The sequence below is a fragment of the Eschrichtius robustus genome, chromosome X (assembly GCF_028021215.1).
Source record: "Eschrichtius robustus isolate mEscRob2 chromosome X, mEscRob2.pri, whole genome shotgun sequence".
Lineage (NCBI taxonomy): Eukaryota > Metazoa > Chordata > Mammalia > Artiodactyla > Eschrichtiidae > Eschrichtius > Eschrichtius robustus.
This window is the reverse complement of record NC_090845.1, coordinates 48928902-48944275: the sequence shown is the minus strand read 5'-3', so window position 1 is coordinate 48944275 and position 15374 is coordinate 48928902. Positions and strand designations below refer to the sequence as shown.

Genomic DNA, 15374 nt, shown 5'->3' with positions numbered 1-15374 from the left:
TGTTTTTGATGTCACAGTTTACCTCTTTTTATATTGTGTATTCATTAACAAATTATTTTAGCTCTTATTTTTTTTTAAACTTTTGTCCTTTAACCTTTATCATCCATGGATGATTGTTTAAGACAGTGTTCTCCTCGGGCTCTCAAACAGCTGCTGAGAGTGGCTACAGCTGGTTCACAGGCCACTGCAGGGTCCACAGCTGGGACTGAGGTCTGTATGCCTCCTCCCAGGTCCCTTTGCATATGAGGCTGGTTTCCACAGCTCCCATAAAGGCACTTTTCTCCATGAATGGATGCCAAATTATTGCAGGGGTGGGGGGTGCAGTGAGAGACATCTTATTCGGCCATCTTGCTGGCATCACTCCTTATGTTGCTATAATGGACATTTTGGATATTATATGTGGCAACTCTGGAAACCAGATTCTCGCCCCTCCCCAGGGTTTGTTGTTATGATTTGTCGTTGTTTGTTTAGACTTTTCTGAACTGACTTCGTAATTCTTTGTTTTGTGTGGTCATTGAAGTCTCTATTCTATTAGCTTAGTGGTCAGCTAGTGATTTGCTTTAAACTCCTGGAACCGAAATATCTCTGTCTTTGCCGGTGGGGTCTGTGTGTATGTTGGTATCTTCAGTGTGAATACTCACTGTCTTCGGTACTCAGCCAGGAAGTTTACAACTCTCACTTAGCCTTCACTTCTGGCTTGCATAGAGCCTGATGTCAGCCAGAGATGTGGGAACTTAGTGCTTTTTCAGGTCTTTTCTGAGAATGTGCCCAACCTTGGGCATACATGTGGCCTTCTAGATTCCCAGGAGTGTGTGGAAAGGGCTTTTCAAAGCCCTTATTCCCCAAAGCATTGCACGCCCCAGCCTTTCTTCCCAAGCTTTTCAGTTTGTCTGTTATTTACCCCAATTGTATGCCTGTTCCAGGGGACTAATGCACTTACTCTTGAATGTTTTCAACAAGTGCCCACCCCCACCCCTGGGAGAGTTCAGAATTAGGCAAAAATGATGGATATCTCAAACGCTGTTGAAAATACAGGTTAGTTTTTAAGCAAGATTGTATGGCTGGGGTTTTGGATTTGGAAGTCAATAATAGTGTACAGTTGAGCCATTCTCCCCTATTACCGTAGGGGCTAGTACTTGTTGATGAGTTTTTTAGACTTTGTGGTGGCAGAGTACAGTAGTAGTAAGCAATGCAGAATCGTCTACTTTGCACTTTGGCTCATGTCAAAAAGTAAGGAACTGGAGAGCATGTGATTCCACCCTATGTGAGAGGTGAGCAGGCTGAGCCTGGAAAGCACAGTACAGTACTGAAGACCCAATGGATCAAGACCGACCTTTCAGCAAGCCTGACTGCAGGCATATAAAATACATTTGCTTGCAGGAGCTGTTTATGTTCTTCTCAGTAGCATCCTCACAGAATAATGAAATTGATCTCATTGGAGAAATCACCTTTAGGCAGACCATCTTGCCTTGAGTCTTACTGAAGTTCTTGCTTCTCTTTGCTCCCTCTTTTTGTTTGACTTTAACATTGGATGTCTTCTCAACACTGTGTTCCAGGCAGCCACATACTCATAAATATTTTATACACAAAGCTACCTTAGGCACTGTTTTAACACTGTCTTTTCTCTTTTTCCAAGAGCTGGGGTGGAAAGGAGAATGGCTTTGGACTTGCAGAATGTTGCAGAGACTTGCATATGATGGTAAGTAACTCTTTGGGATATGGGTGTCTTTTGACAGAGCTGTGCGTGATCTCTTTTTGAGCCTTACTTTACAATGAATATATGGTATTTAAAGTTGCCACTTCACATCAGGACTTTTGAGGAACCTGAGATCAATTGAGATATAGCATACCTTTTCTAGAAATGCTTGGGCTCTCAATGTACTGGTGGTAAATGAAGAATCTCAGAAACAAAGTATATGATCATACCCATCTCTTGAGTAAGAAACTGCGTTTGGTGAGTCAGTTTGAAAGTGATGAAAAATCCCAGAAAGTACACTTCCTTGCACTTTTTCACTGGAACTATCAGAACTCTGGGCAGTCTGGCATGATTTAAGAATGGCTGCTTGGAAAACAGTTCTGCCATTTTGGTTATTGAGAACTTGTAGTGTTCTGTGTGCTTTCCATGTTTACCCCTCGTGCCTGTCCTGCTCATACCTTTAACCCATGTTTAGACTATGAACTCAGGCCATCCTCCCCTCTGCTTTGATACGTTGCTATAGAACCACAAAGCACAACTGGATTATTATGATACAATTCCGTGCCAAGAAGCAGCTGTATTTTCCAACAGATGTACTGCTGCTTTTGTCAATTTGTCATGTATAGGACAAATGGCTGCAGTGAAATTTAGTGTATTTATCTTAACAAGCCTTTTTACCCCTAGGAGAATGGTTCTTTTTCTGGTCACAGAAAACTACAAATAGAACAAATTACTTTCCCACCTTAGCTGGTATATACTTTCTTTAGTGTGCATTATATGAGTGGATATTGGGTAATATGAGAGGTGAATGTTGTCTGTTTTAATAATCGAAGCTATATAAATCTTAAAGGGTATTCAGTTTGGAATTCTAATTCTGAGAAAATTATTTTTCATCTTAAAGTTTAGTTGATTAATTCTGAGACTCCTTATGTATATCAAGCTTGTTCTTGGCCACTTGAGCAAAACAGTATGATATACTCTACTAGGCTTGCGTGATGTCTGTTACCCATCTTGATCTCAGCCTATATTAAGAAATCATGCATTCTTTTATTTATTGGTATTTGGCATGTCATAGGACTTTGAAAACTTTGTGTACTTTGAAAGGAAGTAATACATATACATGTTAAAAAATTCTAAGAGTATAAAGGGGTATACAATAATTCTCCATCCCCAGAGACAACCACTGCTACCGGTTTCTTTCAAAGATACACTTTAATGGGCATGCTCTTGCAGTCTTACTTTGTTTTTCATGTTGCTTTTCTAGAGTTAAAGGAATTGTTGTCAGGGTCTGGTTTATATTGACTTGGTATCTACCTGTGCAGAAAAGCAGTTGGATATCATGAGAAATGATGTAGGATGGTATGGAAAGGAGTATTTAAAGAATTATGAAGGTAGGCCCATGAGGCATGGTTTGAATAAAATATTTCAAAAGGTGATTATATTCACTGAGATTTCCATAAGAGTGTTCTTTTCCATTCTCGAACTGGTACCTAGACCCTTGTATTTGTCCTTCATCCTTGGATTCTTATTAATTATTGGGGGCAGACTTGCCTCTCTTTTTCCTCTTGAGAATAGCTGCAGTCAAAATTGATCTCTTGAAAGAAAGAGCAACTGATAACTTGAGTTATCAGTAAGGAATATGAAAGCTTTTGGAGCTCTGGGCTCCACCCTCCTGATTCTGTGTTGTTACAAGACATCTGAGCTCTGCTAAAACAAGGAGTGAAGGCACTGTAGCTGCTGACGACACTGCTCATTCTGCTGTCACACTGAGTTGGACAAGTGGCTAAGTCCGAGGGAAGATTTAAGAGAAGATGGTATCTCATTCTTTTCATGTGTTTTATACACAGAAATACCCACCCAGTGCAACTACACTACACTTTGAATTCTATGCAGACCCTGGGGCCGAGGTCAAAATCGAGAGAAGGGTGAGTCTCATTCACACTTGTTCTAATAAAGTCAGTAATCCGTAGCTGGGGTCAACTTTTCTAGGACTCCTCAGTAAAAAGAGGGAATGATGTTGAGCTACGTTGCTGCCCTTCCAAGCTAAATATATCCAGCAGCTTCTCAGGAATAAGTGTTCATTGTTTGCCCAGCTCTGATAGGTTTGAATCTTACTTATGTTGGAACTGCCAAAAGACAGGACTCTGTTTATGTGGCACTGTTAGGACTGGTGTATTTTTCTCAGTCTCAGTTGAGAATTCCACCGTTTAGTATAATAGTCTAGGTAGTGATCGGCTGAACTTTCTCTACTTAAGCCAGCCTGCAAGAAGTCTATGTATTGCTTACAAGGTCCTGCTTCAATTATCTGGACATTGCATGTTCTTTGAGGAGATACCAAAATTCACTTTGGCTTAGAAGTGGCCTAGTGAACAAGATCTTTTTTTTTTCCTTTCTACTTACAATATATAATAATGATAAATAATCTTTCTAGATTATTGGTGCCTTGAGAACAGCTCTAATACATATTTAGAAAGAAACCATTTTCATGGATTCACTCTGCTGTGAATACAGAGGCTGTAGGTATTAAGTCAATACAGGTTAAAAAGGGATAAGGAAGAACATGAAATGTATCTGGCTATGTGCATTATATATTTAATCTACTGGTTTCAAAGAAGTTTTGCTGAAAATATATAAAATGAACATTTGGGGGGATTCTAAAGAATATTTTGATTTTTGAGAGCATTCAGTTGAGGCTTCAACCTAGGAGGTGACAGCTTGTTTTTCAGATAGCTCTTGCAGTCCTATGGCAGGGGGAAGCTAAGGTATACAGTGACTCCTGACAACTCTCCTATCTTTTTAATTTCAGACATCTAGTAACACACTACATTATATTCACATAGAGCAACTTGACAAGGTAAGAGGAATCTTTGACTCTGGGTTAGTTCTTAACATTTGGTTCACTTTTTGTTCCTAACAGTTTTTTTCTAATGTAGATTTCAGAAAGCCCTTCTGAAATCATGGAATCTCTTACCAAAATGTACAGCATTCCTAAGGATAAGCAGGTATGATATGTCTTAAAAATATCTAAAGGGTGTGGTTGTTATCCATATAGATCAGTGATATGTGCTGGGGCTGGGATATAGCATAGCAGAAAGAATGGAGTCAGACAGTGGGCAAATTAGCCTCCGTGGGCCTTAGTTTCCTCATCTTTTATGAGGCCAACACTTACTGACTTCCTAGGTCCTGGTGAGACTTTGAGGAAAACAGAAGCAGCCTTATTCACCATGAATATCTAATAAGTGGTGGTAGCTCAACACTTTGGATACCAAAGAAGAAAACGTTTAGTTGTGTTATTTTTTTCTGCTCATTGTAATGGTGATCAAATATTTGATTTGATTAATAACAATCAGAACTCTTGCCAAATGTCAAGTAGCCCAATGAGTAAGATTTAGCCCTCCCTCAGAACGTATAGTCACCTTTTCCATTGGTTTCCTAATTTAGGTCTTATGTCTCTACAGATGCTGTTATTTACACACATACGGCTGGCCCATGGCTTTTCTAATCACAGGAAGCGATTGCAAGCTGTTCAGGCCAGGCTGCATGCAATATCTATATTAGGTAAGAGAATAACACCCTATAATTAACAGGCCCTGGTTAGGCAGTTTAGACTTGATTTCCTTTGAACTTCATCTGTCTTTGTTGCTGTGGGGCTTATTGTAGTTACCTAGGTGGCAAGTTAAGTTGTAAAATTGCCAGCATTCCTAGTGTTCACTGTATTCATCATCCTTGGGCTCCTTAATGTTGGGTCAGAAAGAGGATATGATTGACATATATCACATAGGTTTAGTCTTTATTTGGGCGGGGGTTTTTTGTTTTGTTTTGTTTTTTATGAGTGTTCAGATAGTCGTCTTCCTCTGGGGACTATTTTTCCTCTTGCCATTTCATCTTCCTCTTCTTTGGGAGTATAATTTTGAAATTCATTAAATAGTCAGTACTGTGCATTTTACTTTTAACTGTAGGGTGGTATAGTGGAAAGCACACTGGTTTTGAAATCAGTCCTGGGCTTTCGCCCTGACTTCAGTTTATTAGGCACCTGTTTATCCTTTTGGCCTCAGTTTCCTCATTTAATAAGTATTTTATAAGCTGATCTGAGGATTAAATGAAAATGTGTAAAGTACCTAGCACAGGCCAGGCACATAGAAGGTATAAAATGGTAGCTCCTGTTAATATTACCATCCTTCATTATGTAATTACTTGTTTTTCTACTCTTTAAAACTATGAGTTCCTTGAAATGAAATTCCTACTATTCTATTTATATTCATACCTAGCATAACTTCTGGTATGTTAGTGGGTACCCAGGAAATGTTTGTTGAAAACTGAATGTGCTCAAATCCCATTAGTTTGCACTTCAGGAGACTGTGTTCAGTATTACCTTTGTGTGGGATTTATTGGAAGTGGATTACATGCATTCTCTCAAGTTTTACTACAGTGTCATACAAGTTTCTGATTTAGTCTGCAATAGTCCATAAATTCTGTTCTTTACAGTTTGTATAAGTGTTTCCAGTGTAAAACAGAAACACATGAAGAGACTAAAATGGAAGTCCAGGGTGTAATAGCGTTATCAAGTAGTGATGTTATAGAATATTAATTCTTCATTCTCTTTTGATTCCTGAAAATCTTTGCCCAAGACAATATCATTAATAGGAGAATCTGTCAGTTTGGTGGGTATTTAGAGCTTATCACTGTATTTGATCCAATCCCCTAGAATTCAGTGATTCTGCCCTCCAGTACTGGTGGGAAGGGAGTCCTTCCCCAGAACCAGTAGGTGCCAAAAGGTTTGTCATTGGGCAGTGGCTTGACCACTGCCTTCTTGCCTAAAGTGTTTATTTCTCCTTTTGCAGTGTATTCCAATGCCTTGCAGGAGTCTGCAAACAGTATCTTGTATAATGGGTTGATAGAAGAGTTGGTAGATGTCCTTCAGATAACAGATAAGCAGCTTATGGTGAGTATTTATTAATATTTTCCTGTGTATATCAGGCTCGTATGTATTTATCTGATTTTTGGGTTTTCCCAGAGGTTAAAATGAACCCCAAGAGGGACGCTTAGCCCTTTCCTCTTTGGATATTTCGCTGCAAATTTAACAAACGCAGGATTTTCAATGTTATTCTCAACAGACCTCCATCTACTCCAAGCAATTACCAGTAGAATGACTTAAATTTTAGAGTGGGTATTAGCAACTTGGTTCAGTCATCTACTTCTTATTTAACACACCCCATGTTTACTTTCTGTTTTCAAAGGAGATTAAAGCTGCTTCTTTACGAACATTAACATCAATTGTCCACTTGGAGAGAACTCCCAAACTCAGCAGTATTATTGACTGTACTGGAACTGCCTCCTACCATGGATTTTTGCCTGTACTTGTGCGGAACTGTATCCAGGCCATGATTGGTAAGTTTTGGTGGTTATTGTCCTAGCCACCAAGAGGAACCCTACCCTTTGCTTTGTCTGCCTTTGTTTAACATCCTGCCAACTTAGCACCAAATTCTGAGCTTGCTCTTTCTCTCCCTCTCTCCACTTCCCTTGTAGATCCTTCCATGGATCCGTACCCTCACCAGTTTGCCACTGCTCTCTTCTCTTTTTTATATCATCTGGCCAGCTACGATGCTGGTGGCGAAGCCTTGGTCTCCTGTGGAATGATGGAAGCCTTATTGAAGGTGCTCTACTTGTTTTAAAAAATACATTTGTGGGGAAATCAACTAAGAGGTTACAGAGTTGTGAATGGTTTACAGTGAGAACAGTTAGCATAAGAAAGCTTACCCAGAAAATGTTATACTTAATTTCTCAAGTTTGGCCTTCTAGTTATCTCATTAACAACTTTTAAGAGCAGCTATTTCCATTATTAAGAATTGCTCATAGTCCAGCATGATGTGATAGGAGGCCCTGGGTACTAATTAAGATATTGCCACATCTTATCATGACCTTAGGCATGATAGGCTTTGCCATGTGCTGGGCACTGGGCACCAGCTCTTTTCTCCCTGAATATTTTATTTAATCCTGAAAGGTAATTTATGTCCCTATTACCTCAGGAGGTTGAGTCTCAGAAGTGATAGAGCTATCATTTGGCAAGCACCAAAAATCAAACATATGTTTTTTTCCTCCTATACCATACTGCCTCCCTGAAACCCTAGACTGCATGTTTCCAGAAGAGCACATTATATACAGCTTTGTATCTTTTCATTTGATTGGTTTTACCTTTTTCTCTCCCTAATAGGTCATAAAGTTTCTTGGTGATGAACAGGACCAGATAACATTTGTCACCAGAGCTGTCAGAGTGGTTGACCTCATCACCAATCTGGACATGGCAGCTTTTCAATCCCATAGTGGACTTTCTATCTTCATTTATAGACTTGAGGTATACAAGGAGCACTTTGGAGCACTTTGCATATACTTGTATGTAGTGAGAGCTGAGCCTAGGAACTATCCTTATAACCCTAAAGAGCCATTTTATCCCTCTTTTGTTTTTAGAAACCAGTTCTGTAATCTGCCTGTGATATTCTTTTGTTATAATTGTTTTTAATCTCTGTTATTTATGTAGGATTATCTTACTGTTTTCCCCTTGATCGTAGCATGAAGTAGATTTGTGCCGAAAAGAATGTCCTTTTGTGATCAAGCCAAAGATCCAGAGACCCAGTACTACACAAGAAGGAGAAGAAATGGAAACTGATATGGATGGTAATTAACAGTTACTATAAGTATTGGTTCATTATCTTCTTTTTTCCCAATAAAGTGTAAGCTCCGTGAGATCAGGATACTGTTTTGTTCACTGCTGTAATCTCCAGTAGTGCCTGATATGTATATCGTAAGTGTTTAAATATGTGTTAGGGAAAGATAAGGAGAATGTAGACACTAAAATGGGACCCTGTGAAACTATCTGGCCATTTTGAGAAGGAAAGGGAGAGGTGAAAAAGTTGTTGGTAGGGAATAAGTTTTAAATCATAAAATCTGAAAGATAGAAGACCAGGTATTCTTAATCTTGGGGTGCATCAGGTGAGTCCATTTTTAAAACTTCCCCCAGTTCATAGCTCTTAATAGTACCAAAAATAAAAAAACTTCCACAAAACAGCTTTCTTAGAATTTAATCTTATCTTGACCCAGGATGTCATTACATATATCTGTTATCATGCTAATAATAAAGGTATTAGAATTTTTATAATGCTTTCATTCTTTACACTAAATATCCCTAAGTTTTCATTCCTTTTTTTCCCGAACACAATTAACTATGTGCATTGCTGCCCCTAGAAGCCCCTTTACCCAATTTCTATCTCTAGTCTACAGTGGGTGACTTGGCATTTGAGGTAATGGGTGTGGTCATGTGGTCCTGAGTGTTGAATAAAATGTGACATATCTTAAATGTGGTGGTGTAGAAGACAATTTAAAGACTCACTGTTCACTATAAATCAGTGTTTGTCAAACTTTAGTAAGCATAAGAATAAATTAAAGTGCTTGCTAAAATAAAGATTTAGTGCAATGCTTGATTTAGTAAGACCAGGAAATCTACATTTTTAAAAACTAATCCTGGTGATTATGATATACTTGTAGAGAAAATTGTATATTCACTGAAAAGCAGGTTACAAAACCATGAGTTTGTGTTTCCTGTGTATAAGTAGGCACATGTATGTATGTTTGTATATGTATAAAAAAGATTAGAAGAAAAATCCACAGTTGGTTGAATCCACAGATGTGGAACCTCGGATATGTAGGGTTGACTGTAAAGTTATATGCAGATTTTTGACTATGTGGAGGGTTGGGGCCCCAACGTTTGTGTTGTTCAAAGGCCAACTGTGTTTTCATTTTGGGTTTCAATATTCTAATCCTCCATTTTGATATCATTCATCTCACCTTACGGAAAAAAATTGTTCTCAACTAACCTTCTCTTTGGTGGTGCCTTTTATTCTAACTAATTTCTTTATCATAACTTTTACTTTAGTTGCAGATGTGACTATGGAAAGTAGTCCCGGCTCATCCATCTCTGTGGAGCACCGTCTGGATGTTGAATTAAGGGCATCAAGTTCCAGCAGCACTAGCATCTCCTCTGGCCCTGGCCCTCGCCCTGGTATGTAGACATAGAGAGAGGCAGCCGATAACAGTGATTGAATTACTAAACTAGTGAAGCAAGGTGCTTTGGGGGAGCTTAAGCAGTACATTTGGAGGTTTGCTTCTTATGACTGTGACTGTTACTTTGCCATTCTGGTATTCATTTTCTCGTATTAACATTTATTTCATAGCATTTTATAGTTTTCCAACTATTCACACATTGATTATTTTATCAAAACATCCATGTTTGAGGGCAGATAATATTCAAAATAGTAACTGAGGATCAGAGTTAATCTTTTTACTCTGTAATTTTTCTTTTTTACTTTAGACTTTTAATTTTAGTATAGGTTTTGTGTAGTCCTTGGTGATTTATTTTTTCCAGTTTTAAAGCTTAGGTAAATGTTCTTCCCAACATCCAGAGGTTTCACTTCGCATGTCTGCTAGTGTTGCTATAGTGCATGTGGATCTCCTAAAACTTTGTTTTATGTACCTGCTCATTGTACATAATGGTGAACCAGTATAATCCTCTTTCTCCCTTGCCAGGAGTCCAGTGTATTCCACAACGAGCCGCACTTCTGAAATCCATGTTGAATTTCCTCAAGAAGGCCATTCAAGACCCTGCTTTCTCGGATGGCATACGACATGGTATTTGATTCTAGATACTTTCTGGAGGGGTGTTTGACTCTCTCAAAAATTGGTCCTTTTCATACTTTTTAGGAAAAGGCCATGCCATTTTGAATAGCTTTTAGTCCTTTAGTGTCACTTTTCCTAGACCTAAGGATTGTTCGTTCAACTATTTTAATAATGATTCACCTATTTTTTTTCCTTTTTCAGCTTTTGAATCTGTGTTCACTTCCAGTCTGCTACCCCACTCTGTCTCTCAGTGTCTGTATTCTTTATTCTTTGACCTACTGTTAAAAGGTTATTGCATGGACAAGGAATAAATAATAGAATTTTAGGAGGAGACAAGTGGAGGCCATTAAATTGGAATCAACATAGACTTTGCCACCGTGCGGTATATGTAATATATTGATCCATCATCCCCACCCATCAAACTACTACTGGACTGATCATATTCTTCTTGATGTTTGCTTTTCTCTTAGTGATGGATGGTTCTCTGCCTACCTCCCTGAAACACATCATCAGCAATGCAGAATATTATGGCCCATCACTTTTTCTCCTAGGTAAGTGGAGTTGAATTTGTTCATACCAAGCTGGAATAACCTAGCAGTGTTCTCTGTGTGTTTTATATCCTTGTAGAATTTTACTATCCACATTTGTCCACTGTGTGATTGTGTGTCTTTCTAGTTGGTGATGAAATAGAGAAAGGTCAGAGTCCAGTTTCAAATAAATATCCATTTGCAGTGTATTGTGTCAGGCAAATGTGATAACTACTACACTACAGAACTCTTTTTTGCAGTGTATTGTGAATCATTTGTAATCAATAGTGTTATTGTACACTTGGATTTTTGTGCTATACTTACATTGCAGGTGTGATAGGAAACATGTCTTTATTCAGTGGTTAGTCCCTAACCTTGGTCTAAAAAGCCCAATCAGAATGGTTTCCATTCTCAGAATTGAATGTCAGACCTGTAAGCTGTAGTATAGAAAATTGTTTCTTACTGGAGAAAATTGTTTTGGAACTTGTGGGTACTTTGTAGTTACTTATAGAAAATGTCCTTGCATTTTGACATCACCACTACTTTGAGTATTGCTGTTGTTAAAACCTCATATTTATTAACTGGCATTTATTGAGTGCCATACATATTCAGGACAATACACAAGATATATATGCTTCTAGAATTCTCCTTAAAACTGTAAAGGAATTTAGTGGGAGGTGTAGAAATAGAGAAATCCTCCTTGTACCAGTAGCACACATATTTTAATACTTTGGGTGTCTGGAGGGAGAGGTTTTGGCTACTACAGACTCAGATGCTTAACTGCCTTGCCGAAGCAATTTAGGGTTTTTTTTTGTATATTACCTTTGTATCCTGTGACTCTGCTAAATGCTTTTTATTTTTTGTTCCTGAACTCAGAGGGGAAAGCATTCAGTCAGTATTTCACCATTAAGTTTGAGGTTAGCCAAAAAAAAAAAAAAAAAAGTTTGAGGCTAGCAGAAGATTTTGTGTTGAATGTTTTGTTCCTCTTGATCAGGTTGAGGAAGTGTTCCCTTGTGTTACAGCAACTCCATTTTGACATGGAGAGGCTCCCTCCCAAGGTTAGTTTCAGGTGGAAAAACTCCTGACAGTAGTCCTTTGGTATGATCAAAAAAGGATTTGTTACACAGTTGGAGAAGTCCCAGGTCAAGGGACAGGGAGGGATGGCTCTCTTTGGGAGAAAGCCCCAGAACAGAGAAAAGCAAGTGCACAGGCCTTTATTTATAAAGGGGAAGTTTAAAAGGCAGCAAGAGGATACATGTGCTTGTGGGTTGGGGTGGGGAGCAGGTGAGCCCTCTCAGGATGATGAAGGAAGCAGTAAATGAGACTTAGAGCATAAAAGCAAACGTCAGTGTAGGTCAAAATTCCTTCTTTAAAGTCTTGATTCATCCCTGGCATTTGAATTAGCATAACAACCTCCCAGGTTCCCTGTAAATAAACTTGTACTTGAAAGGGACCAGATTTGCAAAGCCAACCCAAAGTAATTAGTCCGGCAATTATTTTAGCTCCATAAATAATAGTGTAGAGCCTTTCACCCCAGGCAGAAGGAGATGGCCAGGAAAAGAAATTAATGGGGGTCTGAGAATCTCTTGGAGTATTTTAGTAATATAATTGGCTGTTTTGGTTTGTTATTTTATTTGTTGAACTATTCTGGATATGTTTCCTATATTATTAACCCACATGCAATAGGAGGTCCCCTTTAAGGCACAAGCTCCACTTCGAAATACCAGTAGGTAGTTTAATGTAATGTATTATCAATTGTCATAGCAAGTAGATTGCTTTGTCCCTCATTAAGGGCTTCTAAGACCTGAGTTGTTTGGTTTATGTGGTCGGCCAGGAGTTATGCCATTATCTGGGTAGCCTCTATGAGATGAATCTGTTACAGAATTGAAAACACCTAAACACCTTGTGCCTATTACACCAAAGCTGGTGATGAGGCCCAATATAATAGGTAAAAAGATGTCCCAGTGCTCCCTTTTGTAGCCAGTTGATAGGGGAGCCTAGGGGGAGGGCATGAAGGGGAAGTCAGTGAGGAAGCACCTGGTGAGGTTGTGGTGTCCTGTTGCAACAATTCCATGCTAAAACCCACCAAATAAAGATTCTGACTCCTCTCATATCCTACCTCTGGCTCTTCTACCACACTTTTATACCCAGTTGTGTCCCCTTTAACTTCCTCAACTGCCTTTTCTTCTCTCTCACCTCCTGTCTTAGCCTTGCCACATTTTAATCTGTTCAAGTCTGCATATGCTCTGTTCCTAGCCTAGCTGACACTAGTACCAACATGGTTATTGTGGACTGCTTAACTGGAGAGGGTGACAGGTAGTCAGTATGAATATTGAAGACCTCCAGAGCAGCAAGAGTTATTTGTATAAGTGGTTGCCTCTCCTGGGGCACCTGGTAACATTGCTGGAGGTTTAGTGCTCAGGTGACATTCTCTGTTACTATTACAAAAAATATTGTCCATCAAGTTGAGGAAGAAGGAAATGTGGGGTAGTGATAGGGGAATAATGGAGAGTGAAGTATGAGACTGTCCGATGAGGGGAAATCAGCTCATGGGGCCATGGAGTTGTGATGAGTGGTATAGCAGCAGATATGGGAGCAGTTAACATTTGAGGGTGTCAGCATCGAGGCTAGGACTATCAATTATGCTGAATGTCTAAGTTATCTAGGATGCTGGGTTGATGGGAGCCCTGGCCTAGCCCCAAAACTTTGATGGAAAGTTTTATACATTGGAGAAGTACTTAGAGAAGTGACTGAATATCAGTATTCCTTTGTCCCCAGGAGTTATAACGTAATTTCTTACAGGAAAACTGTGGACTGATTGAATACCCCAAACAAGTGAAGTCACAGCATAGACAAGAAAGGGCCCAAGGACTTTGGCATTGAGCTGGAGTGGTAGAATCCAAGACCCAAGCCAGCCAAATGAGGCATTGCCAGGCCAACCAGAGTCTGGCATAATATTATGCTAGAATGTTGCATGATATTTTCAAACCTGTGGTCTCCGGGCCTTGGCATGCTAGAGGTGCCTATATATTATAGGGGCCACGGGCATTGTTATCCCAGATTATGTAGTGGTTTCTCAGTCAGTATCTCCGTAATAGCATGGATTCAGAGCTAGCATCCTATGTAAGAGTGTTGGTACTGGGAACTAATTTAAGATCTTCCTTTCCTCTTTGGAAGAACCATAAAGTTGTAGACGTGGGCCCAGCCAGGCACCAAGACCTCCATTTCCTGCAAAGAGGGATCTCCAGTTAGCGAACCTTTAAAACTATTGGGTTAGCCAAAAAGTTACTTCAGTTTTTAAGTAAAAATAAAAGACGCATTTTTCATTTTCACCAAGAACTTTTTTGAACAACGTATTCACCCTTTTATTCCACTACCTTCTGCCATTTTTCAGGCAACTTCATAATTCCATCTTCCCAAAACGTTTTATCTTTTTGAGCAAAGAACTGTTCCAGGTACCTTTTACAGTCTTCCAGAGAACCGAAATTTTCCATTAACAGAATTTTGTAAAGACCGAAATAAATCCGAAGGTGCAATATCTGGTGAATACAGCGGATGAATCAGAACCAGCCAAGCTGTAACAATTTTTGCCTGATCATCAAAGAAACATGCAGTCTTGCATTATCCTGATGGAAGATTATGCGTTTTCTGTTGACTAATTCCAGACGCTTTTCGTCGAGTGCTGCTTTCAGTTGGTGTAATTGAGAGCAGTACTTGTTGGAATCAATCGTTTGGTTTTCCGGAAGGAGCTCATAATAGAAGACTCCCTTCCAATCCCACCATATACACAACATCACCTTCTTTGGGTGAAGACCGGTCTTTGGTGTGGTTGGTGGTGGTTCATTTCGCTTACCCCACTATCTCTTCCGTTCCACATTATTGTACAATGTCCACTTTCATCGCCCATCACAATTTGTTTAAAAACGGAACATTTTTGTTTAACTACAGAATCGCATGCAGAAATACAGTCAAGAATTGTTTTTTTCGCTTAACTTACGTGGAACCCAAACATCAAAGCGATTCACATAACCAAGCTGGTGCAAATGAATGTCAGTGCTTGATTTGGATATTTTGAGTGTGTTGGCTATCTCCTGTGTGGTATAACATTGATGGTTCTCAATTAATGTCTCGATTTGATCTCTTATCAACTTCAACTGGGCTACCCGACCATGGAGCATTCTCCAGCGAGAAATCTCCAGCATGAAACTTTGCAAACCACTTTTGACACGTTCAATCAGTCATGGCACCTTCTCCATAAACTGCACAAATCTTTTTTTGCATTTCAGTTGCGTTTTTACCTTTCTTGAAATAATAAAGCATAATATGCCGAAAACATTGCTTTTTTTCCTCCCATCTTCAATATTAAAATGGCTACACAAAAATTCACCAATTTTGATAAGGTTTTTTTTTAATGCATGCTGATAGGACAGCTGTCACAATACAGTCTAACAAAATTGTTTCGAATGAAGTTAAAGACAGCTAAG

General features: G+C 39.1%; 1 protein-coding gene across 15 annotated transcripts in view; it reads left to right on the top strand.

Moving 5' to 3' along the window:
- Window positions 1-15374, top strand: part of HUWE1 (HECT, UBA and WWE domain containing E3 ubiquitin protein ligase 1) — a 143427-nt gene that overhangs the window by 43613 nt on the left and 84440 nt on the right. For all 15 annotated transcript variants that reach the window (XM_068533919.1, XM_068533916.1, XM_068533920.1 and 12 more), the window contains 13 exons: window positions 1637-1699; window positions 3544-3621; window positions 4503-4550; window positions 4630-4698; window positions 5155-5254; window positions 6538-6638; window positions 6934-7084; window positions 7223-7350; window positions 7908-8048; window positions 8263-8368; window positions 9624-9749; window positions 10274-10375; window positions 10834-10914. In XM_068533919.1, the coding sequence (XP_068390020.1) occupies window positions 1637-1699; window positions 3544-3621; window positions 4503-4550; window positions 4630-4698; window positions 5155-5254; window positions 6538-6638; window positions 6934-7084; window positions 7223-7350; window positions 7908-8048; window positions 8263-8368; window positions 9624-9749; window positions 10274-10375; window positions 10834-10914 (1294 nt within the window). The remainder of the gene's footprint in view (window positions 1-1636; window positions 1700-3543; window positions 3622-4502; window positions 4551-4629; window positions 4699-5154; window positions 5255-6537; window positions 6639-6933; window positions 7085-7222; window positions 7351-7907; window positions 8049-8262; window positions 8369-9623; window positions 9750-10273; window positions 10376-10833; window positions 10915-15374) is intronic.